Source organism: Oncorhynchus keta, chromosome 18 (assembly GCF_023373465.1).
Source record: "Oncorhynchus keta strain PuntledgeMale-10-30-2019 chromosome 18, Oket_V2, whole genome shotgun sequence".
NCBI classification, from domain to species: Eukaryota; Metazoa; Chordata; class Actinopteri; order Salmoniformes; family Salmonidae; genus Oncorhynchus; species Oncorhynchus keta.
Genome location: NC_068438.1, coordinates 24,171,532 through 24,198,720, shown reverse-complemented (window position 1 = coordinate 24,198,720; position 27,189 = coordinate 24,171,532). Strand labels below are relative to the sequence as shown.

At 42.3% G+C, this 27,189-nt stretch overlaps 1 protein-coding gene across 1 annotated transcript in view; it reads right to left on the bottom strand.

The window, feature by feature from the left end:
- Positions 1 to 27,189, bottom strand: part of LOC118397475 (CD166 antigen homolog A-like) — a 60,179-nt gene that overhangs the window by 2,265 nt on the left and 30,725 nt on the right. The window contains exons 2-15 of the mRNA XM_035792247.2: positions 11,464 to 11,570; positions 8,419 to 8,620; positions 8,187 to 8,251; positions 7,651 to 7,738; positions 7,182 to 7,340; positions 6,068 to 6,192; positions 5,682 to 5,814; positions 4,996 to 5,108; positions 4,540 to 4,666; positions 4,144 to 4,265; positions 2,559 to 2,691; positions 1,930 to 1,959; positions 295 to 406; positions 35 to 185 (exon numbers count right to left, since the gene is read on the bottom strand). Of these exons, the coding sequence (XP_035648140.1) occupies positions 71 to 185; positions 295 to 406; positions 1,930 to 1,959; positions 2,559 to 2,691; positions 4,144 to 4,265; positions 4,540 to 4,666; positions 4,996 to 5,108; positions 5,682 to 5,814; positions 6,068 to 6,192; positions 7,182 to 7,340; positions 7,651 to 7,738; positions 8,187 to 8,251; positions 8,419 to 8,620; positions 11,464 to 11,570 (1,631 nt within the window). The 3' untranslated portion in view covers positions 35 to 70. The remainder of the gene's footprint in view (positions 1 to 34; positions 186 to 294; positions 407 to 1,929; positions 1,960 to 2,558; positions 2,692 to 4,143; positions 4,266 to 4,539; positions 4,667 to 4,995; positions 5,109 to 5,681; positions 5,815 to 6,067; positions 6,193 to 7,181; positions 7,341 to 7,650; positions 7,739 to 8,186; positions 8,252 to 8,418; positions 8,621 to 11,463; positions 11,571 to 27,189) is intronic.

Here is a 27,189-nt window from a genome sequence, read left to right as displayed (position 1 = left end):
GTAATAGATGTGTTTTTCAAGACATGTTCTTTACCTTTTTTTTCTCTCATTCTTTAAACATTCCTTTTCTTTACACCTCAACTTTCTGGCTGTTTTCCTCCAGCTTCTCCTCTATTTTCTCCTCCAGTTTCTTGCTCTCCTCAGTGGATCCATCCTCCTTCTCACCAGTCTTCCAGCTGCCTTGCCTTTTAACACAAATCAGGTTGTTTAACACAAATCACAGCCCTCCAATAATAATACATACATCACCATAACATGCTATATATGAATGGCATTTTGATTTAATGAACTTACTTGGATTTCTTCATGTACAGCCAGTATGCTAGACCCACAACTACAGTGGCCAGGAGAAGACCAACAATAACTCCCACCACCAACTTTGTTGTGTCACTGTCATCTGATGAGCCTGTAAAGGCACACAGAGAGAGGAGAAACATCAGAAACAAGGAAAGAACATTCTGCAAATGAAGAGATGGCAAAAAATAAATGTGCGTATGTATAAACAGGGTTAGGTAGGTTACTTTTGGAATGTAATCTGATACAGTTACTAGTTACCTGTCCAAAACTGTAATCGGTAACGTAACTTTTGGATTACCCAAACGCAGTAATGTAATCTGATTACTTACTTTTGGATTACTTTCCTTTTAAGAGGTATTAGAAGAAGACAAAAAGGATCGATCAAACGCATTTGGTATGTCATCATAGTGGTCTCTGACCAGAGATGGACGTATTTCAATTACTTTTGAGTATTTTGTATTTCACCAGCCTGAACTACTACATCCAATGTATTTGGTAACAATATACTTTCGAGACCTGTATTACAAAACATTTAAAATAATAATACTTTTCTATACCATTTATTTTATAGCGGTTCACAATTTTGTGTCCCCCTTCTTTCATCCTACATCAGAAGTCTGCTGACAATGGTGTGATAAGAGTGTGTGATAAATTACCAAATGTAAATGTAAAAATGAACACTTGCAAAACACTTACATTTTGGTAATTTAGCAGACACACTTATCCAGAGCGACTTACAGTTAGTGCATTAAACTAAGGTAGATAAACAACAACATATCACAGTAATGGCAAGTAAAACACTCAGGTGGAACAAATTTGAGTCCCAAAAGAAAATGGTAAAACATGAGGATAAATATGAGAACAGAGCAAGCAGATCAACAAAAGTAGTGAATTTCAGCTTTTTCACTGTGGGAGGCCAATGGAGTTAAACTTGTGCCCTTTTTCAATGCTGAATTGAATTTCATTGAGAAAATAGAAAGGTGTCAATGTATTTTTTCACAAAACATCCTTTCTACATTTAAAAATAATCCAATAACCTACTTCTTTAAAAGTATCTGTAATCTGATTACAATATTTTTGCTGGTAACGTAACTGATTACAGAAGAAGAAAAAATTATCCGTTTACATGTAACTAATTACATGTAATCAGTTACTCCCCAAACCTGTGTATAAATGTCAATGAATACATATGAATGAATAAGGTACTGTATACACATTCATGCTGCAAAATTCAATGGTTGTTATAGAATTTGTAACCTTCTGTATTATGATTTCGATAAATGTGAACTGCTCCTTGTGAACATGTAATAAATACAATATTGGCAAATGAAAGGATGGATAACATTGAGAGATTGTCAGGATGCTGGTGGCTTCACTCCTTCTGATCCTCAGAATTTGTATGTTTATCTTAACAAATATTTCCTACATCCCCAGCACCACATCTTGTTGTTCAACAGCATTTCAGCAGTGGGGCAATTTGTGGATGCTGTTAATCTGAGATTGTGCTCTGGAGGGTATAATGCACAATAGCAGATTCCACGTTCTCTGGGAAGCTTATATATTTTTTCGACAGAATCCCTCCTCTCCTCCCTCTTGCTACAGGAAATGTTAAATAAGATCATCACAACTTACCTTGTTTATCCATTCTCACCTCCTCAAATACTGAAATCAGATATAAAGTTATATTAACGTCCAACCCAGAAATCAGTTAAGTATACTGTATAATGTTATTGGTCAGACAGTGTGTTATCGGCTATGTTAGACTCTAGATTGACTGTAACACGGTGTGGGTTGTTTAGATTTCCTGGTCGCATGCAAACTGAGAACATGACATCAGAGGGGGGAAAGGATAGTCCAGCATCCCGACAAACAGACCAAAAGTGAGGGAGAAGAAGGAAAAAGGGAAAAATGCTTTTCCAAAAACACAAAGATGAATGAGATATGGCTGTCTGTACTGACTTATCTAATCAAATACTGCAGAAACCAAAGGGAAATTATTGCCAAGGAGCATGCATACATAGTATGTCCAGTATGCATGTTTTAGGTTGGCTAGAGACAAGAAGAACTAGGTCCCCATGGCAAGGTTCCCTCCATAAAACATTTCCATACTTTTTTACTAATCATCATGCAGTGGGGGAGTTTGTCAGCATCGGGAGAGGGTGATCGACCAGATTCATACAAGGATTAGTGAGTTACCCTTTAGAGAGGAAGGAAGGGGATAGGACAGGGAATTTTAGGCCATACCACCACACTGTACTTACAGGTCGACACGTTAATAGCCCTGGTGTCCTGGCCAAGCTCATTGGACACAGTGCAGACAACGGTCAGGTTGACTGTAGGCACAATGGTCAGCTTGTATGAGATCTTCCCATTGATGTAGGGACTTTCATCAGCCTGAAAATTAAATAGACGCAGCTGTTAGTATACAATGGCTTATCGTATATATTGTGTATCTGGTGGAGAATTAAATGCCATGCAGAACATAGCTGCTTCCTCTTCAGTAATAGCACAAAGATGCATATTATAGAATTCTATTGCGAGGAATATATGGAATCTTATATTATTCCATGGCATAATGAATGTTGTTTGAATCAAATAAAATATGTATATTTCATGTACTACCACTAGGAGGTGGTGTTGTATTTTCATGAGGCTCAACCTATTCGTGAAAATAAGTATCTTCAGGGCATAGAGGCAGAGGACTAGAGAAGCCCCCAGACAAACAGGCAACACCCATTTCACATCTTCTAAGAATACGATATGGTGCGTCTGCTATGAAAAGAGCTAGCACTAAACTTACATTTGATGTCTTATCCTATTTACCGCGAACAGGTTTTTTTTCTAAACGTTGAATGCACTGGTGTGTTTGTCCCCAGATGCGCAGAATTGTGAGCTGTGACTAAATTACTGTGTGTGAGTGACTCAGCCATAGAATATTCATCGAAAGAGGTCAGTGCAGCTTTGGAGTGGATTAATCATGCAGACCCAATGGGTGTGTGTGTGGTCATGGGACATGACCACACACACACACACACACACACACACACACACACACACACACACACACACACACACACACACACACACACACACACACACACAATCTCACGCTGGCTCATTGTGTAGCTGTGCTATCAGTGCACACAGGTACGCCAAGAACAAAAATCCTTTGTCTTCATGACAGACCAATGCATAATAAACGTGGTGTGCATCTGAGAGAAGGAAACCTATCTACAAAAACACTGAGTCCATCAGTTTGGGAAGTGTCAGTCTGAAAAGTTTCAAGAAGAGAAGTTACTTAGGAAGTCACAAATAGTAACATAGTGAAAGACATTATGGGGGAAGTTTGTCTGTCTGAAATAGTGTGGACAGTAAAATACCACAAGCACTGATTCACTACAAAGACATCCAAAGGTTCATTGACTGTCAACCTCCCAACTTTAGAGTTCCCTGGCTTCCTGACAGATTCCAATAAAAGGAAGCTTAAATTGACTGTTTTTATAAGGTTTACAAGGAGCTGCTTTCATATCGGCAGTAACACACCCGGAAAGATGGCGAGGATTTGTGTGTTCCGTTCCGTTCATGTGGTGGCACGCCGCAGAAAAATGGGTGCATGGCACAAGGTGTTGCTTTGAGAGAATTCCAGATAGACTAATGATTTTATGAGTCTTTACTGCTATTCCAGGACAGATAAGGGTGTTGTGCGTTTTACAGTAACTGATGGATAAATACAGTATGTGTGGTCTGTATAATGAGTGTCCCTGTGAGTGTGAAGTCTAATGGCACCTCCTGTGTGTCAGTGGAGTGTCCTGGCACCTTAGTGAAGATGTCTGTGTTTGTTCATACCGAGGTGCCGTTGACGCTCCAGGCCACAGTGGGTTTGGGGGAGCCCTCAGCCTCGCAGGTCAGTACCTTGTGCTGGCCATCCTCGCCACGCTGCTTGGCCAACCGCCGGATGACTGGAATACCTGTAAGAAGACGCATGACCTCCTCAACTACACCAAAACGAATAAGAAAATGATTGCACCATGCCATGCAACAACACCACATGATGTATGGACAACACAAACAAATATGGAGAAAGCCTCTCCCTGAAGTGAAACAGCTACTGGGGAATCAGGATCTTTGAATAAAGGTCTATCATTAGCAACAGGTACAAAATTCTATCTTTGAAAAACAGTGTTGAATGTGACCAGTAACAGCACAGAAGCCTTAACTGAGTAAATGTCCCAAAGTCTTTACCTTCAACGACCAGCTCGAAAGAGGCTTTCTTGATGAGAGTGCCCATGGTGACCACAACTTCATACTTTCCAGAATCAGAGTAGGTCAGCTTGTCAAACTTAGGCATTTTGTCTAGCTTGCCATTGTCCTGGAATTATATAAGATCAACCATTACATTTGCATTTTGGTCATTTAGCAAACGCTCTTATCCAGAGTGACTTGCAGGAGCAATTAGGGTTAAGTGCCTTGTTCAAGGACGCATCGACAGATTTTTCATGTAGTCGGCTCGGGGATTTGAACCAGCAATCTGTTGGTTACTGGCCCAATGCTCATAACTACTAGGCGCCCTTCACATTCATTTAAATTATGAAAAACACACTGAAGTCATCTTATTGCTTTGATAAGGTTTTATCACCCATTTTCAACCAAAAACATAAATCTAGGCCTTATAATAACTTTTGTACTGTTTAGTCTTACCTTAGTCCAGGACACCCTGAGTTCTCCAGACGCATCGGTCTGCAGGTTCAGAGCCAAGCTTTCGCCGGCACTCTTCATGACCTTCTCAGAGGGGCTCAAACTCATATCCAGGTCTGAAAGGGAGGAAGGGAGGAGAAAGACACACTGTAAGCAGGCAGTTAACCGCCTCGAGGAGAAGGTGCCACAGCACTCCTGTTGAAAACCATATCAGCTCCCTATAGAAGCCTCAGCACGTCCGCATTGATCCAGCTTATTTAACGCATTAAAGGACGTGAGCTTTCCAAGTATTTTCACCTCACAGCGTGAGACGAGATGCTCGGCTTCTATTCTCTATAACAAACCGTATGTCCTTTCCTACTGAGGGATGCGGTTGCAAATGGAAATATACTCTGACAATGTTCCTCTTTGAGAAAAATAACCCTAATGACTTTATACTGTCGGACAAAGAATGAATTATGAATTAGATGATAAGTAATTTTCCCACACACTTCCAAACGCAATCTATAGTAGCAGGAAATGGGCTATCATTATGGCTGGTATTTCCCATGAATCCATTGCTGGCCTAGCATTGTTAAATAAATTGCTGGCAGTATTTCAGTTGAAGATAATACATAACTTAATTAAAGAACTAATGCTAGCTAGCTTAAAACATTGATAAAGATATCTGTAGATAAAGAGTGACTTACAATTGATGGTAATGTTCTTGGAGTCTTCCATCTTGGCATTGTCAATGATAGAACACTTGTATTCCCCTGTGCTGTCACGTGTGACATCAGTCACAGTGTAGGAGTCAGAGTTCTCCACCTTCACCACCTTTCTCTTTAGGAACATAAGGATACATTTTGAAACTCTCAGATGGGCTTGAGTCTAGGTTAATGTAGCGCTTCACAGACAGGGTGGATGCTGTAAGACATGTAGAGTTTGACCAGGTGTATGGTTTGACTGGGTTAAAGAGGACAATGGCAGTAGAAGGCAAGTAATTAAAGGGGTCAGATTAGGAACTAAGGGCATATGCCAGGTGGGGTTTCTGGTTGTGTGGGAGGATAGTGGAGTCATGTCAATGAGAGCTTGCCTGAATGTGGAAGTTGAAGCTGGTGGGAAGTGGGTTCCCGTCGGCCTTGCACTTCAGAGTCACGTTGTCTCCTTCCATAAGGGGCCCTTTAGAAATGACATGTAGACTGACCCTCTCTGTGGGGTCTGTAGGGAGAGGAGAGAGAGAAATACCAGGAGAGAGAGAACAGGAGTAAGAGAACAGCAGAGATGGAGAGGAGAGACAGTGAGTGAGAACAGGAGCCGGAGAGGAGGAGGACACAGTCAGCCTGAGACCTGAAACACAGTGACCCTGGGCAGACAGGGCTTCTGAGACCATCACAGTGACCCTGGGCAGACAGGGCTTCTGAAACCATCACAGTGACCCTGGGCAGACAGGGCTTCTAAGACCATCCCAGTAAGTAGACTAGCCAAGCTAGTGACGTCCTCAGGGCTGTACACTCCATTTCTGAGTGTGTTCCTGTGGCGATGGCTGCTTTTGAATGCAGCGGCGGAGCTGGTCGAACGGCAGCCACACCCCGAGGCTCTAGACAAAATACTCCTTTCAAACATCAATGATGCTGCTCCAGATCAGCCAAATTGCCAACATTTCATTAAAAACAGGATTCAAACAGCCGCCGAGCCCTGATAGGTCCTTTTTAAAGGGCCATTTCGAGTGAATAACATCGACTATGCTATTCCTCGAACGCTAGGCTCCGAATCACTCCCACAACAGACTCATGGAGACATCATTTTTAAATTAGTGTCATTATTGTGTCATTATTCTTGTCTGTCTGGGCTGCAAGAAAAGAGCCATAGAGGCACAAATGATCAGACTATAACTTCAAAATAAAACAGCCATCAATCTGGTATCTGGTTGTCGATACAATGACTGCTGGCTGCTGAGGCTGATAGCAGATCAATAGCCTTCCTAGGACAGACAGCAGTTGGGGAAGTTGTGTCGGTTAGGGCAGTTACAGGCAGTTAGGATAGTTGAGGCAGTTATGGTAGCTGGGGCATCTTGGGTAGTTTAGGTAGTAAGGGTAGTTGAGGGAGTTTGAGGTTGGTTTGGGCAGTTGGGTAGTTAGTTGGAGCAGTTTAGGGAGTTGGGCTATTTTGGGTAGTTGGAGTAGTTTGGTGGCTCTCTGGTTACTTACAGGTGACAGTGAATGAGACTGGGGAGGACAATGCGTTCAGGGTTCCACAGGTGAACAGAGCATCTGTGTCTCCCTTCTCAGCTGTGTACTGAAGAGTGGAGGAAGTGGTGGTGAGGCCAGTGACTTCGTCCACCTTCACTTTGGAACTGATTATAATGCCTAAAAATAACAACAATACTGATTAGAAATGGTATGGTTACAGAGTAGCATATCGACACACAGATAAACAATAATATGATCACCAAGTTACTGACATTTTGGATCCTGTAGAAACAGACACATTTATGGGAATTGAAGAAAATATGTAGCTCGAGAGGTGATATTTAACTACTCGGTTCTTGTAGAATCTCACACCAAACAAGTGAAATGTGTGAATGTGCAATCTTCAGCCCCCCTGCAGTTGTTTACCACTTGTAAATAATCAGAACTTCAACTTCACTTGTAAATAATAAGAACTTCAATAACGTACCTTTCCCATCCGCCACCAGATGTTTCTTGTTCTTGAACCATGTGATGTTGGCAGCTGGGTTGGAATCAGGGGCGCTGCACTGCCCTAGCTGTGCAGACGATAAAACAAAGCGAGGATAAAAGCGGAAAAATCTTATTTTAGAACACAAGGGCATACGAAAGGTTGGAAAATCCTTACGTTATAAAAGTAGCTCAATAAAATTCCAATATTTTTGTTGCTTAATTGATAAAATATCTGTGCAAATTAGCTCTCATCTGTGGTGGATCTACTGCATTTGTGAACCCCCCCCCCCATGTAGCATGAAATGCCCAAAGCATTTTAAACCTCCTCTTAGATCCATCCCATGGTTGTTTTAATTGGAGGAGGGATATTCTGCTGTTTACTAATTCATCAGGATCACTTCAAAGCACTCTTCATTCCAGCTGCACCGTCCTTCTTTAGTTTGCCTCAAGATACTTCATCTCCAATGAACAATTCCCCTTGATATTTCTGCTTAATATAATGTAGGCATAAGCAAAAGCATATGATGAACCTACCTGGGTTGGTTTGCCAATCTCCAGCTCTGCGGCTAGGGCTGTGATCTCCACTCCGGTTGGAGCCTCTGTAGAACAGTTAATAACATTAACAAGCTGTAGGCATCTCAGAAAGCACTCACTATCACTCTGGCTAACCATCATAATATCACACAGCACAGCACTGACCTGTACCTCAAAGGCCCATTCCATAGCATGCATTAGTATGACTGTAATATTGCCCTTATGTACCCACTGTGGATAAGGAGTTTGACTGGGTATTCTGAGATGTCAGCCCCAGCCACCACCATGCAGGTGAAAATCTTCTCATCCTTCAGTGATGCTGCAGCAATCAGCAGGCTGGAGTTTTCGGCCATGCTGACACGGTCTTTGTACTGGTCGGTGGCTATGACAGAGGCATCCTGGTCTTTCAGCTGGGTCAGCAGGTCCCCATTGTCCTGGAAATATAAAACAGTTTGGGTATTAAAAAACTAGCTAACGGAGCTGTACTACTGTAGGACGTATAGAAACCATTGAACATACCATTCACCCACTAATGGTGAAGGAGCTAAATAGACTTAGTTTATGACTTATTAATAGATATTTTAGAAAATCTAATCATTATTTTTACACTGTTGCTGCTCTGGAAGTTTGAAAGCTTGAAGAGGACGTGTATACATATATACTGAACAAAAATATAAATGCAACAAGGAACAATTTCAAAGATTTTACTGAGTTACAGTTCATAAGGAAATCAGTCAATTTAAATAAATTCATTAGGCCCTAATCTATGGATTTCACATGACTGGGAATACAGATATGCATCTGTTGGTCACAGATACCTTAAATAAAAGGTAGGAGTGTGGATAAGAAAACCAGTCAGTATCTGGTGTGACCACCATTTGCCTCATGCAGCACGACACATCTCCTTCATATAGAGTTAATCAGGCTGTTGATTGTGGCCTGTGGAATGTTGTCCCACTCCTCGTCAATGGTTGTGCAAAGTTTCTGGATATTGGCGGGAACTGGAACATGCTGTCGTACACGTCGATTCAGAGCATCCCAAAAATGCCCAATGGGTGACATGTCTAGTGAGTATGCAGGCCATGGAAAAACTGACATTTTCAGCTTCCAGGAATTGTGTACAAATCCTTGCGACATCATGCTGAAACATGAGGTGATGGCGGCAGATGAATGGCATGACAATGGGCCTCAGGATCTTGTCACGGTATCTTTGTGCATTCAAATTGCAATTGATAAAATTGTGTTTGCTGCCCATACCATAACCCCACCGCCACCATGGGGCACTCTGTTCACAACGTTGACATCAGCAAACTGCTCGCCCACACAACGCCATATATGTGGTCTGCAGATGTGAGGACAGTTGGACGCACTGTCAAATTCTCTAAAACGACGTTGGAGGCGGCTTAACATTAAATTCTCTGGAAAAAAGCTCTGGTGGACATTCCTGCAGTCAGCATGCCAATTGCACGGTCCCACAAAACATGAGACATCTGTGGCATTGTGTTGTGTGACAAAACTGCACATTTTGGAGTGGCCTCTTATTGTCCCCAGCACAAGATTCACCTGTGTAATGATCATGCGGTTTAACTTCTTTGTGGTAGGGGGCGGTATTTTCAAGTCCGGATGAAAAGCGTGCCCAGAGTAAACTGCCTGCTACTCAGGCCCAGATGCTAGGATATGCATATTAGTAGTAGATTTGGATAGAAAACACTGAAGTTTCTAAAACTGTTTGAATGATGTCTGTGAGTAAAGCAGAACTCATATGGCAAGCAAAAACCTGAGAAAAAATGGGAAGTGGGAAATCTGAGATTTGTAGGTTTTCAAGTCTTAGCCTATCCAATATACAGTTTCTGTGGGGACATATTGCACTTCCCAAGGCTTCCACTAGATGTCAACAGTCTTTAGAACCTTGTTTCATGCTTCTACTGGGAGGTGGGAGAGAATGAGAGCTGATTGAGTCATGGGTCTGCCAGAAATCCATGTGCTCAGTCAGGCGGGAGCCCGTGAGAGTTAGCTCCGTTCCCTTTCATTTCTAAAGACAAAGGAATTCTCCGGTTGAAACATTATTGAAGATTTATGATAAAAACATCCAAAACATTGATTATATACATCATTTGACATGTTTCTACGAACTGTAATATAACTTTTTTTACTTTGTCTGGACCTAGTGCCTGCGCATTTTGATTCCTGTACTAAATGCGCAAACAAAAAGGAGGTATTTGAACATAAATGATGGACTTTATCGAACAAAACTAACATTTATTGGGATTCCTGGGAGTGCATTCTGATTAAGATCATCAAAGGTAGGTGAATAATTATAATGCTAATTCTGACTTTTGTTGACTCCATAACATGGCGGGTATCTGTATTGCTTGTTTTGGTATCTGAGCGCTGTACTCAGATTATTCCATGGTATTTCCATAAAGCTTTTTTGAAATCTGACACAGAGGTTGCATTAAAGAGAAGTATATATTTAATTCCATGTATAGCAGTTGTATTTTCATCAACATTTATGATGAGTATTTCTGTAAATTGACGTAGCTCTCTGCACTTTCACCGGATGTTTTGTCACCGGATGTTTTAGAGGCAAAACATAACAACGCGCCAACGTAAACAGAGATTTTTGGATATAAATATGAACTTTATTGAACAAAACATACATGTATTGTGTAACATTAAGTCCTATGAGTGCCATCTGATGAAGATCATAAAAGGTTAGTGATTAATTTTATTTCAGATTTTTGTGATTCCTCTCTTTGGCTGGAAAAATGGCTGTGTTTTTTGTGTCTAGGTGCAGACCTAACATAATCGCATGGTATGCTTTTGTCGTAAAGCCTTTTTGAAATCGGACACTGTGGTGGGATTAACAACAAGTTTATCTTTAAAATGGTGTATAATACATGTATGTTTGAGGAATTTTAATGATGAGATAGATCTCTGTCGTTTGAATTTGGCGCCCTGCACTTTCACTGAATGTTGGTCAGGTGGGACGTTAGCGTCCCACGTACTCTAGAGAGGTTAATACGTTTATTGAGATGCCACACCTGTCAGGTGGATGGATTGTGTATCAAGAATGGTCCACCACCCAAAGGATATCCAGCCAACCTGATACGACCGTGGGAAGCATTGGAGTAAACAATGGCCAGCATCCCTATGGGATACCTTGCAGTGTCCATGCCCTGATGAATTGAGGCTGGTCTGAGGGCAAGAGGGGGAAACTACATTTTAGGAAGGTGTTTCTAATGGTTTGTATACTCAGTGTATATCAACAACTTACGTATTTCCATTTTGTTATGAACAGGTCCTTTGGTTTGGGGGCTCCATTGTTGCATGGCACCTCAACGGTCTCTCCATACAGGCCGATAACAGTATCCATAGCGCTCACTAAGAGAGAGAAAAACACATGGTCATTTACTCAGTCAGGAAAAGGAATTTACTGGTCATTTACTCAGCCAGGAAAATATATTTTTATATATATATATTTTTAAACCTTTACCCCTTTTTCATGGTATCCAATTGGCAGTTACAGTCTTGTCTCATTGCTGCAACTCCCGTATGACTCGGGATAGGCAAAGGTCGAGAGCAGTGCGTCCTCCGAAACACAACCTAGCCAAGCCGCACTGCTCCCGACCTTCGCCACTCCCGAGTCCATATGGGAGTTGCAGCGATGAGACAAGACTGTAACTGCCAATTGGGTACCATGAAAAAGGGGTAAAAGTAAAAAAATATATAGAAAAATTATTCTTGACACAATGCCCGCTTAACACCATTGTGCCAGAGGAAACACCATACACCTGGCAACCATGTCAGCATGCATTGCGCCCAGCCTGCCACAGGAGTTGCTAGTGCATGATTGGACAAGAACAAACCCTCCCCTAACCCAGACGACGCTGTGCCAATTGTGTACCGACCCATGGGTCTCCCGGTCACGGCAGGCTGTGACAGAGTCTGGACTCGAACCAGGATCTCTAATGGCACATAGCGATGCAGTGCCTTTGACCACTACACCACTCAGGAGACCTTGTCTGTGGGAAAATCTAATTATATTTAACACAGCCCGAGATCTATTGACTTTCAAATGAAATCAGGTCTTACTGACTGTTGTGGGGAATGTCAACTCATCTTCATAAATATCTATCAGGTTGTTAATTGACAGGTGTCAGTCTACCTTGTAGCACATTAACGAAATGCACAAGTGTAGCCAACATTTGAAATGGCTTATTTACAGCCACTTTACTTCACATCCTTTCCCACCCCCAATCTGTACAATATGTTGCTGTGTAGACAAAGTCCAGCATGAGAGAGAGAGAGAGACTGATGGAAGGGATTGTCACACAGGCATAGAGAGGGGAAAAAAAGAGGTCCTCATTGTCATGATGTGGCCCTTTCTGGGTGTAGATCGTAGCTTCCCCCTCTCTCATTCTCTCCTATACCCAGGTTCTGTTATCTCAGGTCGTAAATTCCTGGCAGAGACTCTTTTCCCCTTTTCATGCAGAGAGAGAGAGACCACAGAGTGAACAAAGGATTTCACGTGGCCGAACTCCTAAATCCCCAAAATGGGAAAATGAAACTATATGTCCACTTGTGAGAATGTGGGAAGGGTCAGTGGACACTTAAGGGAGAGTTATGTTGAATGTGTTTCATTTGGTGACCTCACGAAGGACAGGAAACACACATAATATATCTCTGAATGTGTACATTTCTCAATTACGGTGTTTGCATCTAATTCTTGTATAAACTGAATGAGTAAAGATGAAACTATTTGTGAAATGATATAATGTGATGTTAAACCTTTTATGTGAGAGAATTGTATTCCCTTTAAAGTTTAACTAAGTCATTGGTTCGTCCCTGTGAGCACAGACATGATCTGGCGTCATGGAACCACCTTTTCTATTGTTACGAATAAAAACCCCTCCTGAGGAAATCCTCTTCAGACTAAGCAAACCCACAGTGTGAGCTGTGATTGCGAATAGTTAAGACCATGTATACCTCGGTGTAAACTGAGGTGGCACAGGTTTGAGACCCAAAACTAAAAAACTATACCACGTGGAACATTGGCTACACATCTGGAAATGGTTCAACTCTGAGACTATTGATCCCTACAGAATAAGAGCAAATCTTAGATACTAATTACTAGTCTGCAGCTAGAAATTATGTAAACCTCAGACGAGAATACCGACAACCGCCGAAACACCTATTCTATGAGAACATTTCTGAATGGTACTCTGAAGTATACATTCTAACCATGATATACTTTGATCTTCAGGGAAACAGAAAGAGACTTGGATGAATTCTCCAGCAGACGGACCGGATTCCAATAGAGAAGACAACAATGACATACACCGTAAATATGTACTTGCAATTATCCTCGAATGAGCGGCCGTTCATGTGCGAATGACTAGCATTTCAATATCGATAATTATAGACTATGTAATGAATCCATTTTGTCTTTCCAGCACTTTCTCAGTCCACACCCACTTCCCTTTGTCCACTAAGCCGTCATATTGGCTTATCCCACTAGGGAATCTGTTAGTAACCAATATCTACTGTTTGTTTGATTATGCATTTCTGTGATTATTTAGTTAGTTAGTAAAATAAATGATTAAGCCAATTGGTGTATGGATGATTGATAGTAAAGGCGGGGTTTTTGCAGATAACCAACAATTTACGACTTTCAAATAAATGAGTGACGTGAGGTAAAGAATAATTCAGAAATAGAAGACTAATTGATCAGATATTAAAATATCTGAAGAGTTATATTTGGAAAAGTATAACTTTGTAATCTGAAGATCTTCTGTGGTCCCCCGATTTCCTAGTTAATTAAATTTACAGGATTAGTTTAAAGACAGGACATCATGGAGCAACTGACTACAAGGTGTTGCTCAGCTAGCCATCAACAGCACTCACATTTCAGCCTTTTCAGAGTTCAGGTCGGGGTTAGGGGGTGGTTAGGAAAGGAAAGAGCCATAGAACTAATAACACACCTAGACTGGAGGCTAAAGGACGGCAATTAACAAACTGTATCTGCTAGATTTACTGGTAAAAAGCCTTAACCCCATACGTAAACAATAAACAAAGTACTCAACTGTCCTGAGAAATGTTACATTAAATGAATCACCTCCATTGCAACATCAGGGGATCTCCCCAACAAAAGCAGCAGAGTATGCTATCTCTACAGACGATACTGTCACGCCCTGACCTTAGTTATCTTTGTTTTCTTTATTATTTGGTTAGGTCAGGGTGTGACAAGGGTGGTTTGTTTAGTTTTTGTATTGTCTAGGGTTTTTTGTATGTCTAGGTTTTTTTGGTATGTCTAGGGGTTTTTCTAGGTGTTTATATGTCTATGGTTGCCTAGATTGGTTCTCAATCAGAGGCAGCTGTTTATCGTTGTCTCTGATCGGGAACAATATTTAGGTAGCCATATGCCTTGGTTATTTTGTGGGTTGTTATTCTATGTTTAGTTGCCTGTGCTGCACTAGCCATATTGCTTCACGGTTTGTTTAGTTCTGTTCAGTGTTCTCTCTTTTATTAGAGTTATGTTCACTTACCACGCTGCGCCTTGGTCTCCTCTTTATGACGACCGTGACAGCTACACTGCATTCCAGTGCTTGATTTGGGATGAAAGAAGTGCTGTCTTTTTCCAAGTCGGTCCATTAGACTATGTTCACTAAAATTCACAAATTCACATTTTCCATGACTATTATTATAATCTACATTAAAAAGTAAGCATTATTGACACTAGAAGGATGCTGTGTCTGATCCCATGTAGACCTACCATCTCCTGCCCTTGATCAAGGCACTTAACCTCTCCACAAAGTAGAACTGCACTGTTAGTCACATGTTGTCAAAATATGGTCAACCCTCCATCTGGAGAGCTCCTGGGTGTGCAGGCTTGGCTATTGATCCAGCCCAAGTCCGCTGATCAAGGTCCTGTTGAGCAGCTGATGTTTAGGCTACAATGTAGTTATACCAGGGCTTGAACAAACGTCTGCATACCCAGTAGCTATCCTGGAGGATGGTTCCCACCCTTGATATAAAATATTGCAACATTATGTCTTTCTAAAATTATTCCCTCGTTCAACAAATCAGGGATCAAATGGATAGTAGGCTACAAGGTATCTAACTAGACATTTGTGTTATAAGGTTCAAATATTCATGTTTTGGGAGAGATTGTTGGTCAATTAGGCTATTCTTTGGCTCTTTCTCAATTAATCTTTCCTCGACTCCTTTCCTCATCCCCTTCTAAAAACCCATTGGAGAAGAAGGTGAGAGGGGAGGGACAATACAGTTGCAATACAATAAAGGTGAGGAGATAGGATGCGAGTAATCAAGGAAAGACAAAGTAAGAAAGCCCTAGAAGCCATCGTGTGGTGATCTCACCTGCCCAGACCTAAAGTATGGTTATCTTAGCTCAACCAAGATCATAGTTTTGGTATGATAATGGATGCTGCTTTGTGGGTATGAAATGCTGTTGTGTACAGGGGTTGCATCCTAGGTCAGCCATTCACGGATTGTTACACCCACACCAATGATTAAGGACAAATCTGTGCAGTATCGTCAGACAAAATGAGAGTGAGTGACAAACAAATAAAACAGACAAACAGGGAATATTCAGTAACCAAAAAATACACAATGCTTAATTAAACACTTTATTTCATATTATACAAAGAACACCTATGTAAATGGTTAGTTGTCACGCCTTCCTCCGAGGTCGGTCCCTCTCCTTGTTCAGACGACGTTCGGCGGTCGACGTCACCGGTCTTCTAGCCATCGTCGATCCACCTTTCATTTTCCATTTGTTTTGTCTTGTCTTCCCACACACCTGGTTTAAATTACATCATTACATGTTGTGTATTTAACCCTCTGTTCCCCCCATGTCCTTGTCCGGAATTGTTTATTGTAATGCTTGTGCACGTTATGCTGGTGTGTGACGGGTTTTACCCATTGATTATTGTACTGTTAACGGTGTTTTTTTTTATTAAACTGCGCCTTGGTAAATCTGTTTTGCTCTCATGCGCCTGACTTCTCTGCCGCCAGTACGCTACACTTACATTGGTGGCTTTTGACATTCATCTTACTCCCAAGCAAGAGATGATTGAATAGTTAAATGAATAGTGTCTAATATCAATAATAAGCAGAATGTCAGGGCTGGGATGGAACAGAAACCTGCACACCCAGTAGCTAGATATCTAGGAGCAAGATTGGCCATGCATGTTACAGGCCTATGCATTGTTACTTTTAACAGTATTTTTGTAGTCCATACAACCAATTCTAACAGTAAACCAGTAGCATATATAACCCATAGGAGATATACCCTTCAGTCTCTCTAGAACTTGGAACTTTCTTAGGGACCTTCATCCACAGAAAGCTTTCACAGGTCTCTGTATCTGAGGTTAGGAAACATATACATTAGACCAGGACATGCTTCACTATTTTTAAGCGATATACAGTGGGGGAAAAAAGTATGTAGTCAGCCACCAATTGTGCAAGTTCTTTCACTTAAAAAGATGAGAGAGGCCTGTAATTTTCATCATAGGTACACTATGACGGACAAAATGAGAAAAAAAAATCCAGAAAATCACATTGTAGGATTGTTAATGAATTTATTTGCAAATTATGGTGGAAAATAAGTATTTGGTCACCTACAAACAAGCAAGATTTCTGGCTCTCACAGACCTGTAACTTCTTTAAGAGGCTCCTCTGTCCTCCACGCGTTACTTGTATTAATGGCACCTGTTTGAACTTGTTATCAGTATAACCTCAAACAGTCACATTCCAAACTCCGCGATGGCCAAGACCAAATAGCTGTAAAAGGACACCAGAAACAAAATTGTAGACCTGCACCAGGCTGGAAAGATTGAATCTGCAATAGGTAAGCAGCTTGGTTTGAAGAAATCAACTGTGGGAGCAATTATTAGGAAATGGAAGACATACAAGACCACTGATAATCTCCCTCGATCTGGGGCTCCACGCAAGATCTCACTCCATGGAGTCAAAATGATCACAAGAACGGTGAGCAAAAATCCCAGAACCACACGGGGGGACCTAGTGAATACCCTGCAGAAAGCTGGGACCAAAGTAACAAAGCCTACCATCAGTAACAAACTACGCCGCCAGGGACTCAAATCCTGCAGTGCCAGACATGTCCACCTGCTTAAGCCAATCCATATCCAGGCCCGTCTGAAGTTTGCGAGAGAGCATTTGGATGATCCAGAAGAAGATTGGGAGAATGTCATATGGTCAGATGAAACCAAAATATAACTTTTTGGTGGACAAAGAATGCTGAGTTGCATCCAAAGAACACCATACCTACTGTGAAGCATGGGTGTGGAAACATCATGCTTTGGGGCTGTTTTTCTGCAAAGGGACCAAGACGACTGATCCTTGTAAAGGAAAGAATGAATGGGGCCATGTATCGTGAGATTTTGAGTGAAAACCTCCTTCTATCAGCAAGGGCATTGAAGATGAAACGTGGCTGGGTCTTTCAGCATGACAATGATCCCAAACACACCGCCCGGGCAATGGAAGGAGTGGCTTCGTAAGAAGCATTTCAAGATCCTGGAGTGGCCTAGCCAGTCTCCAGATCTCAACCCCATAGAAAATCTTTGGAGGGAGTTGAAAGTCTGTGTTGCCCAGCAACAGCCCCAAAACATCTCTGCTCTAGAGGAGATCTGCATGGAGGAATGGGCCAAAATACCAGCAACAGTGTGTGAAAACCTTGTTAAGACTTACTTTAAATGTTTGACCTCTGTCATTGCCAACAAAGGGTATATAATAAAGTATTGAGATAAACTTTTGTTATTGAGCAAATACTTATTTTCCACCATAATTTGCAAATAAATTCATTAAAAGTCCTACAATGTGATTTTCTGGATTTTTTTTTCTCATTTTGTCCGTCATAGTTGAAGTGTACCTATGATGAAAATTACAGGCCTCTCATCTTTTTAAGTGGGAGAACTTGCACAATTGGTGGCTGAATAAATACTTTTTTGCCCCATTTGATATTTTGTTGAAATTGTCTTTTTATATTGTCATAGCTCTCTCTTTGTGACTGAAAACTTGTTCATTAGCTAGCTAGATATCTTAGCTACTAGCTAGGTAGTTAACCTGTCGTTTTTAGCAGATCAAGCTAACCTTTGTGTCATTAAATAAACTAATATTGGATGTCTGTAATATCCTTTTATATTTATATAGCTTCCTGATATTACCTAGAATAGAGGAATAGAACTTGATTAAAAAAAATACCCGTGTGCTACACATTATCCTGGCTCTGACCAGGCCATGCTTCAGCCACCTCTTGCAGGATGCAATCCACCATGCATCCTGGTCATTTTCATGGTCCGATAACTCCCTCCCCCTCTAAAAAAAGATGACAGTCCTGATCCGATAATGTATCTAGAAAGATGTCGTGACTTTCTTGCCCTCAATCCCCTGGCTGACGAAGAACTCCTTGCCACATTGAGGAATGTGTTGCATGGAACAGCTCGAGACTGGTGGGATGTGGCACGTCTCACCACTACCTCCTGGGCTGACTTTGAGGCCAAGTTTTCCTCTGCATTTCTGTCTGAGGACTACACCGATGAGCTGGCAGACAGAGTCAGAAATCGAGTACAAAGAGAGAAAGAGAGTATCCGTGACTTTGCATACGGTTACCACTCCCTGTGCAGAAGGTGGAAACCTGGCATTGAGGAGGAAGAGGTCATTAAATTGATCTTGAAGAACATCAACCCACTACTAGCCAGTCAACTCCGAGAACGAGTCACCACTGTCGATGGACTGGTTCGCTTAGGGACAGCAGTTTGAGAAGGACAGAGAATGCCAACAGCAATATGATCAGAGAAAGAAACAGACACCCAAACAGTTACCCAAGACAGACCATCAACAACAGCCAGAGTCTCCAGCCAAGACCCCTCTCATGTTCTGTTGGAGATGTAGCCAAAAGGGACATTCTTCAGCTACATGTCCAAGACCGTATCAAGTAAACCCTTCCAGAAACCACAAATCACAACAGGCCAACACACCTAACTCTCTTCGCAGGAATGACCATCCTTCTCTGGGTGCTTTAACCAGAGCTGAAACCCCAAGAGTCACTGCCTACGCCCCCCCATCGACATCCCCTTCCTTTCAGTTAATACCGCACCAATCAGTAGCTAAAAAGTTACATGATTGGGGTTCAAATGTGGCACTCTTCTCTGCCGTTGCTCCGGTACCACTAACCCTTGATAATCCTTCTGACGATCTCCTTTTACAGGCTGTGAGAAGAGCTCAGCTGGAACAGCAGGAGGAGTTAAGGCTGTTGGAACAGCTGCAGAATAATGCTGATGTATGTACTTCAAAGCTGGGACGCACCAGGCTCCTGAAGCACAAAATATTCCTTACACAGGAAATGCCGATCAAGCAAAAGCCATATCGTTTGTCCCCAGCGAAGCTAATCATCCAAAAGGGACTCATTAATGATATGTTAACACAAGATATAATAGAACGTTCCTCCTCTCCCTGGGCTGCTCCTGTTGTCCTCATCCCAAAAAAGACTGGTGGTCTTAGATTTTGTGTGGACTATAGGAAGACCAACAATGTTTCCCAGACTGATGCCTATCCTCTTCCCACCATCCATGAGATCCTGGAGTCATTGTCTGGCGCTGTTGTGTTCACTACCCTTGACCTCAATAGTGGTTATTGGCAGGTTGAGATGGACCAGGAAAGCAAGGACAAGACTGCTTTTGTCTGTGCTGAGGGCTTGTTTTCCTTTAAGGTGATGCCCTTTGGATTAAAGAATGCCCCTGCCACTTTCCAAAGACTCATGGAGATTAAGTTAGGTGAGCTCAAAGGGAAGATCTGTTTCGTCTACCTGGACGATATAATTATCTACTCTCAGAACAGAGAAAGACACTTTCAAGATCTTCAAGCAGTGTTGGACAAGCTAAGAGAAGCTGGTCTGACCTTAAATATGAAGAAGAGCAACTTCTGCCAAACCTCCCTGAAGTTCCTTGGCCATATGGTGTCTTTCGACGGCATTCAGGTGGATCCTGAAAAGACAAAGGCTGTACAAGACTTCCCTGTGCCAACCACACTCAAGGCCCTTCAATGGTTCCTTGGTATGGCTGGATGGTACCATCGGTTTGTGTCGAACTTCTCCCAGGTGGCAGAACCCCTCAACGCGTTGAAGCGAAAAGGAGCGAAATTCCAATGGACGGCAGAGTGCCAGACTTCCTTTGAAACCCTGAAACGACATCTCGTCACACCTCCCATTTTAGGTCATCCCAACTTTGATGGCCCTTTTGTTGTTTACACTGATGCAAGTGATGTTGGACTTGGTGCTGTCCTAGTCCAACAGACTGGACTTGGCACTGAAGAAGTGCTAGCGTTCGCCAGTCGGACATTGAATGGAGCAGAACGGAACTACTCCACAACAGAGCAAGAGTGCCTTGCAGTGGTCTGGGCTTTGGAAAAGTGGAGGTACTACTTGGAGGGAAGACACTTCACTGTGGTCACTGACCATTCCTCCCTTGTGTGGGTGTTCAAGACCAACAAACCAACTACCAGACTCATAAGATGGGCTCTACGGTTGCAAGAGTTCACCTTTGCAGTGGAATACCGGAAAGGAAAATACAACACTGTTCCAGATACCTTATCCAGAGCTCCTGCTTGTGATAACGGTGGCCCTCATCTTACATGTGCTACTGTCCTGTCAAGCAGTTGAGACTCGCCCAAAACGGCCTTTCCCATCTCCGATGAGGCCATATGGAAAGCCCAACAGGATGATCCAGAAGTACAGGCTTTGTACCAGACTATCCTGGAAGATGGAGAAAAGATGGTCAACCCTACCACAAAGCTGACCATCATCGAAGATAAAGTCTACCGAGTTGTACAACTACCTCAAAGAACACTCTACCAAATGTACATACCTGAAACTCTACGCCTTCAACGGCTTCAACATTTCCACGAAGACCCATTAGCTGGTCATTTGGGCAGATTCAAAACCTACAAGTGGTTGCAAGCATTACTGTACTGGCCACATCTGAGCATGGATGTGAAGTCACACATCCGAAACTGTCAGGTTTGTCAAATGTACAAACCAGAAGGTAGAAAGCCTGCTGGCAAGATGCAGCAAACGGTGGTTACCCGACCTTGGGAAATGTTAGGAGTGGATTTGATGGGTCCATTTCCTAGAAGCTCCAATCAGAATGTGTACATGCTTGTTTTTGTTGATTATTATTCAAAGTGGGTGGAGCTCTTTTCCCTGCGTCAGGCCACAGCAAGGGCCGTCTCTAACATCCTTACGAAAGAGATCCTGACTCGCTGGGGAGTGCCTGATTACATCCTGTCTGATCGAGGTTCCCAATTTGTCTCTGATCTCTTTGAGGAGACCTGCCAAAGATGGAACCTGAGACAGAAGTTGACCACGGCCTATCACCCACAGACCAATCTCACTGAGAGAGTAAATCGAACCTTGAAGACAATGATTGCTTCCTATGTAGGGACCCAGCACAAACACTGGGACAAGCACCTTCACGAGTTTCGATTTGCCCTGAATTCTGCTGTGCAAGAGTCCACTGGAGTCACACCTGCAGAGCTGAACCTAAGTCGTCCTCTCCGAGGACCCTTGGATATGGTGCTACAGCCCCAGCAGCTTACTCCAGACGCTGCTTGCTATGACCAGGTAGGCCTGGTCTCCACTGGAGATCTATTGGCGGATTGGATTGTCTGACTGACCGACTGACTACCACCTTTTGTATACGGTATTTCATTTGTTTGGATGTGATGTATACTGTGATTTATGTAGTTAGTCGTAGTTGAGGACTTAATTAAGAGTTGATCCGCTTTAAAGTTCTGTGGTAAAGTAATTGTTATATTGATTGTATGTTTAATACTGGGTTTACGCTACACGGAATGAACGGACAAACATTGCGTGACAAAAGTCACTTGAGTTCACTGAACTCCTTTACCGGGCTGGACTCTTTTTAGGCCCGAGGTACAGGACATTTCTGGAGGAACCAGAACTCATTGTGTTATATTATATGTGTGCGTAATCCTTGATGTTGTTAATACAACCCACGTAAAAGAATATAGTTGTTTTGGAAGTTCTTTCCAATGTTTTAAGGGTTTATGAAAAGTTTATTTCCATCCTGACTTTTACATGAGTCCTTTGTATTGGTGTAGACTTGACGGACCAGATGGGACTCATTCCCACCCAAACTAAAAGGAGAAACCAATGTTTTCTCTGGTAGGCACAACCTACCTGGCACCCCTATAAATAATAACCTCAAGTCAAAACCGTTACAAAACGCACCGGAAGATCTCTGGGGTTCCAGGAAAAAAAACGTTAAAAAGGCTTATAGAGGTGGTACGCAATTTCCCAAAATGTTGAAGTGGCGGTACAGCGCTCCGGACAATTCCGGTCCAAGTCAAGCACTGCTGCTTGCACATGCCACATCAATTTAGTATTTATTTTCCCCCAAAGAAAAACACTGATTCCTGTTAGCAAACAGTAAGCTACCATTGGAAGTGTTTTCATTTGTTTCCCATGCCCCATTGAATTTGAATCCCTTTGGAATGGGAGTAAGTGCTTTTACCATGGTTACCATCGCTTCCACACAGATCTGTCCAGAGTGACCAGTGGCATCCTGCAGCCTGTATTGTATGTGCACATCAGATCTAATAGCCCGACATGGGATTTTCAACACTCAATACCCCTTCTGTTACACATCAAACTGAACACAGTAATAGAACCTGGTATACCTGCAAATACTGGACAGTGACAAAAGGAGTTACAAGGATTTACAAAAGAACACACATTATTCAATATAAATGTTTAACCAAAAGTCTGAAATCCAAGTTCTAAACCGTACACCCCCAAGAACAAAAAAACATACAGTATAATCTCGAGCACAGCAGTTGTCAAGTTATCCTATTTCCATTGGATATTAGCTTCTCCTTGTATTTCATATTCAAATTGTTATTTTTGAATAGTCAAATAAAGCTGTGTTCACCCTCTTGGAGAACTTAAAATGATTTTGGATGGAAAAAAAGACTGTCCAGAGTGCAATGGACCACAATGGGAACGAATCGCAATGTGCTAAATTACACAATTGCAGAGGATAAAGCTCCTGCTGCCTGTTAAGATAAGGTTATCCTCAGCAACAGGAGCAGGTGACCATCAACATGACACAATGGTAACCATGAACTGAATAATCAGCCATTTAAATTACTAGCCTTAACACCCCGATCCACGGTCCGGAGTCCCCATCGTCTGGACCTTCCGGCGACGATCCATGGTCCGGTTCCTCCTCCGACGATCCACGGTCCGGAGTCCCCACGGTCCGGTTCCTCCGGCGACGATCCACGGTCCAGAGCTTCCGGCGACGATCCACGGTCCGGAGCTTCCAGCGATGATCCGGCGGCGATCCACGGTCCGGTTCCTCCGATGACGATCCACGGTCCGGAGTCCCCACGGTCCGGAGCTTCCGGCGACGATCCATGGTCCGGTTCCTCCGGCGACGATCCACGGTCCGGTTCCTCCAGCGACAATCCACGGTCCGGAGTCCCGGCGATGATCCACGGTTCGGAACCTTCGACGCTGATCCACGGTCCGGCTCTTCCGGCAACGATCCCCGCACCAGAGGTGTCACCAAAACCGGACAGATCCACGAGCGGCGCGGGGTCGACGTCCCGCAACGTAGCCGCCACCAAGGCTGGATGCCCACCCGGAACCCTCCCCTATAGAGTCAGGTATGCGGCCAGAGTCCGCACCTTTGGGGGTACTGTCACACCCTGTCCTTAGAGATCTATTTATTTCTCTATTTGGTTAGGTCAATGTGTGACTAGGGTGGAAATTCTAGTTTTTTCTTTCTAGGTTGGCCTAGTATGGTTCCCAATCAGAGGCAGCTGTCATTCGTTGTCTCTGATTGGAGATCAAATTTAGGCAGCCTTTTCCCACCTGTTGTTTGTGGGATCTTGATTTGGTATTGTTGCTTTTGAGCCCTACAAAGCCGGAAGTTTTGTTACTCTTTATTTGTTTTGTTGCTGGTTCACATTAATAAATATGATGAACGCCTTCCACACTGCCCCTTGGTCCAATCCTTCCAACAACTACCAACAAGTTATTTTCTCTTGTTTTGACCCAGTCGTTAATTCTAATCATTCTATTAATTTGACATAGCTATGCTAAACAAATTATTGGCACCTAGAGTACCTTCTGAGTACCTTCTGAAAGTATGCATTCCCCTATACTATATATATATATAAATATATATGTATATGTATGTATATATGTATGTGTGTATGTATATATATATATATATGTATGTTTACGGTACCCGGTTAGATATTGGGGGCTTCCAGTCTACAGATACGCCTTATCCTGACCTTGACCTAATCCCCTCATAATTCCACCACCTTTACGTGCAGGGAAACCATGAATAAGGTCTAACGAACATTCCGGTTCCAAGTGGAAAAAGCATCAACTGAATTTTTTCCTGATAGAAATAACACCATTCTCTTTGCACTGTATTTTACAGCTTGTTAAAAGCTATTGATAAGAAGTAGGTAAATGAGTAATCCATTTGGATCATGGAATTGTAAATATAAATGATACTTATTTTAGATATATTTGACCTTATAATCGCTGAAGACAAATGTAAAACCAGTCATATGGCAGCAATCTGAAGCACACCAACATCAACTTTCCTACAGTTAAGTTAATGAAATGCAGAATTGAAATTGTACGGCTTTTTAACTTGCAGGGATGGGCACTATCGAATTTCTTAATTAAAGGCTACCCCCCGACTTTCTCTGTTTCCTATTTCTATCAGGTTAAATATTAGTCACTCTCAGTATCGACCCACAGTAGGCCTAATAACCACACATATTCAACTGCCAATTTACTGTTAGTTCCCGAATCTACAGCCATCAACATACTGTTGTCCTGAACATTTAATGTGCTTCCTTGTGTCTAATAAACACCAATCCACTGGGATTGCTGGCTGGACAGTCTTTTTTTTTTAAACACACAGTAAGAGAGTTAAGAAGTACAATCACATCTGTTCCACCGGTGCCGAGACCAGTCTTCTTGTCATTGTGGGACATCTGCTACATTAGCATAGTGTCACAACCATACTGTAACACATTATCCTATCAGCCTAAGTCCTCTGAAGCTTTAAAGGCCCATTGCAGTCAAAAATGTGATTATTTTTCTATGTTGTATATATATTTCCACACTATGAGGTTGGAATAATACTGTGAAATGGTGAAAATGCTGATAACGCCCTTTTAGTGTAAAAGCTATTTGAAAAGACCTCCCGAAATTTCTGCCTGTTTTGGTGGGATAGAGTTTTGGCCTACCTGGTGACATCACCATGCTGTACATTAGCTAATAGACCAATAACAAATATAGTTCCAAACCTCTTTGCCAATAACAGCTTGTTTTCAGTTTTCCCTCCCCACTCAGACCACTCCCAGACAGTCCTTGCATATTTATTGTGTGAGAAATTGCTCTTGGCTAAGAAGCTATTTTTGTTTATTTTTGAAAATGTTTATTGAAAACATTCACAGTGAGTTACTTAACTGTACCCAGAAATGATTTGATATTGAGATAAGAACAGCTGCATTGGACCTTTTAATAAGTTCAGATCAGATCACCAGTTCTGATGTGAAATCATCTGCAAAGTCAAATCCTCAGGTTCTATGTAAAATGAGTTAAGAGAGAGAGAGAGAGAGAGAGAGAGAGAGAGAGAGAGAGAGAGAGAGAGAGAGAGAGAGAGAGAGAGAGAGAGAGAGAGAGAGAGAGAGAGACAGACAGACACCACACACACACCAAACTCTGTCTGCACTCCTCTCCTCTGCCTCTCCCTGGTTGTTCCTTTTCCTCTCTATCTCCCTCTCTTTCTGTGCCACACACCTCTTCGGCGAGAGATACAAAAATAAGCTCACACTTATTAAGTGCTGAAACTGATGGGCTGTGCAATGAATGGTGATCCCATGGTGCATGTCCACAAAGTCACCATGGCAAATAGCTGGGAATGCAGGGGTTAGAGAGCAGCTAGGAGAACCACTCTAACTAGATCAATACTGGTTGCAGAAAGGCCAGACTCCAACAGTGAACACTACTTGTATAGGCAGCAGAAATCAAAGCAAACTTAACTCTGCATGACATTTTCTTTTCCTTCCATCTATTCTTGAATTATTAACCAAGAAGCACAGCATTTTGATTCCCATATCCCTAGAGTCTCTTGAGTGAGCACAGAGAACAGTAATTTAACAAACTCAATATTTTTCATCTAGAATCTGAAAAAACTAAACAATACAGAGCAGTTTAGCCAAGCCTACCATTTCTTCATAGCTGGTCAGTACTATGAGCTAACTAATGTAACTAGATTGGAATGTGAGGCTGAAGATAAAAGCTGAACTACTGTATGTTTGTCTTGTCCATACTTTATCAATGGGGTTCAGTCAATGATTCATCAAGCTCATTGTAAGCCAATTTACAATGGCAGGGCTACAGCTGTGACATTCAATATCCTAATTTGCACAATGATTCCAAGTAAACCGTGTTGTTTAACTGATTCCTGTTTGTAAACATTTTTGACATAGAGCTACTAGTTGAACAGGTTTGTGACAAACAGCTATACATCTCTTTCTATCTCCCTCTCTCCATCATCTCACTGATGGATAACTGACAGCACACCTTATCACACAGGGTCCTTTTTGTTCAGCGCACCACACAGGCTATACCATGGGAGCACCCGGCCATCTGTGTTGTGCTTTTTAGTGTCCATTATTCCTGCCTGATTCTGTCCCCTGACAAGCTACACGTTGTCCTGTCTGATGCTGTCCCCTGACAAGCTACACGTTGTCCTGCTAGGAAATGATTAGGCATGACACACAGGGTAAAGGCAACTGAAATGAGTGGGAAAACAGAAAGCACACACATTGAGATTTTTATAGACTGGTTTAATCTGGGTTCTTATCAATTCAGGTCAACACTTCTAGGTCCGAGGGCAATTAT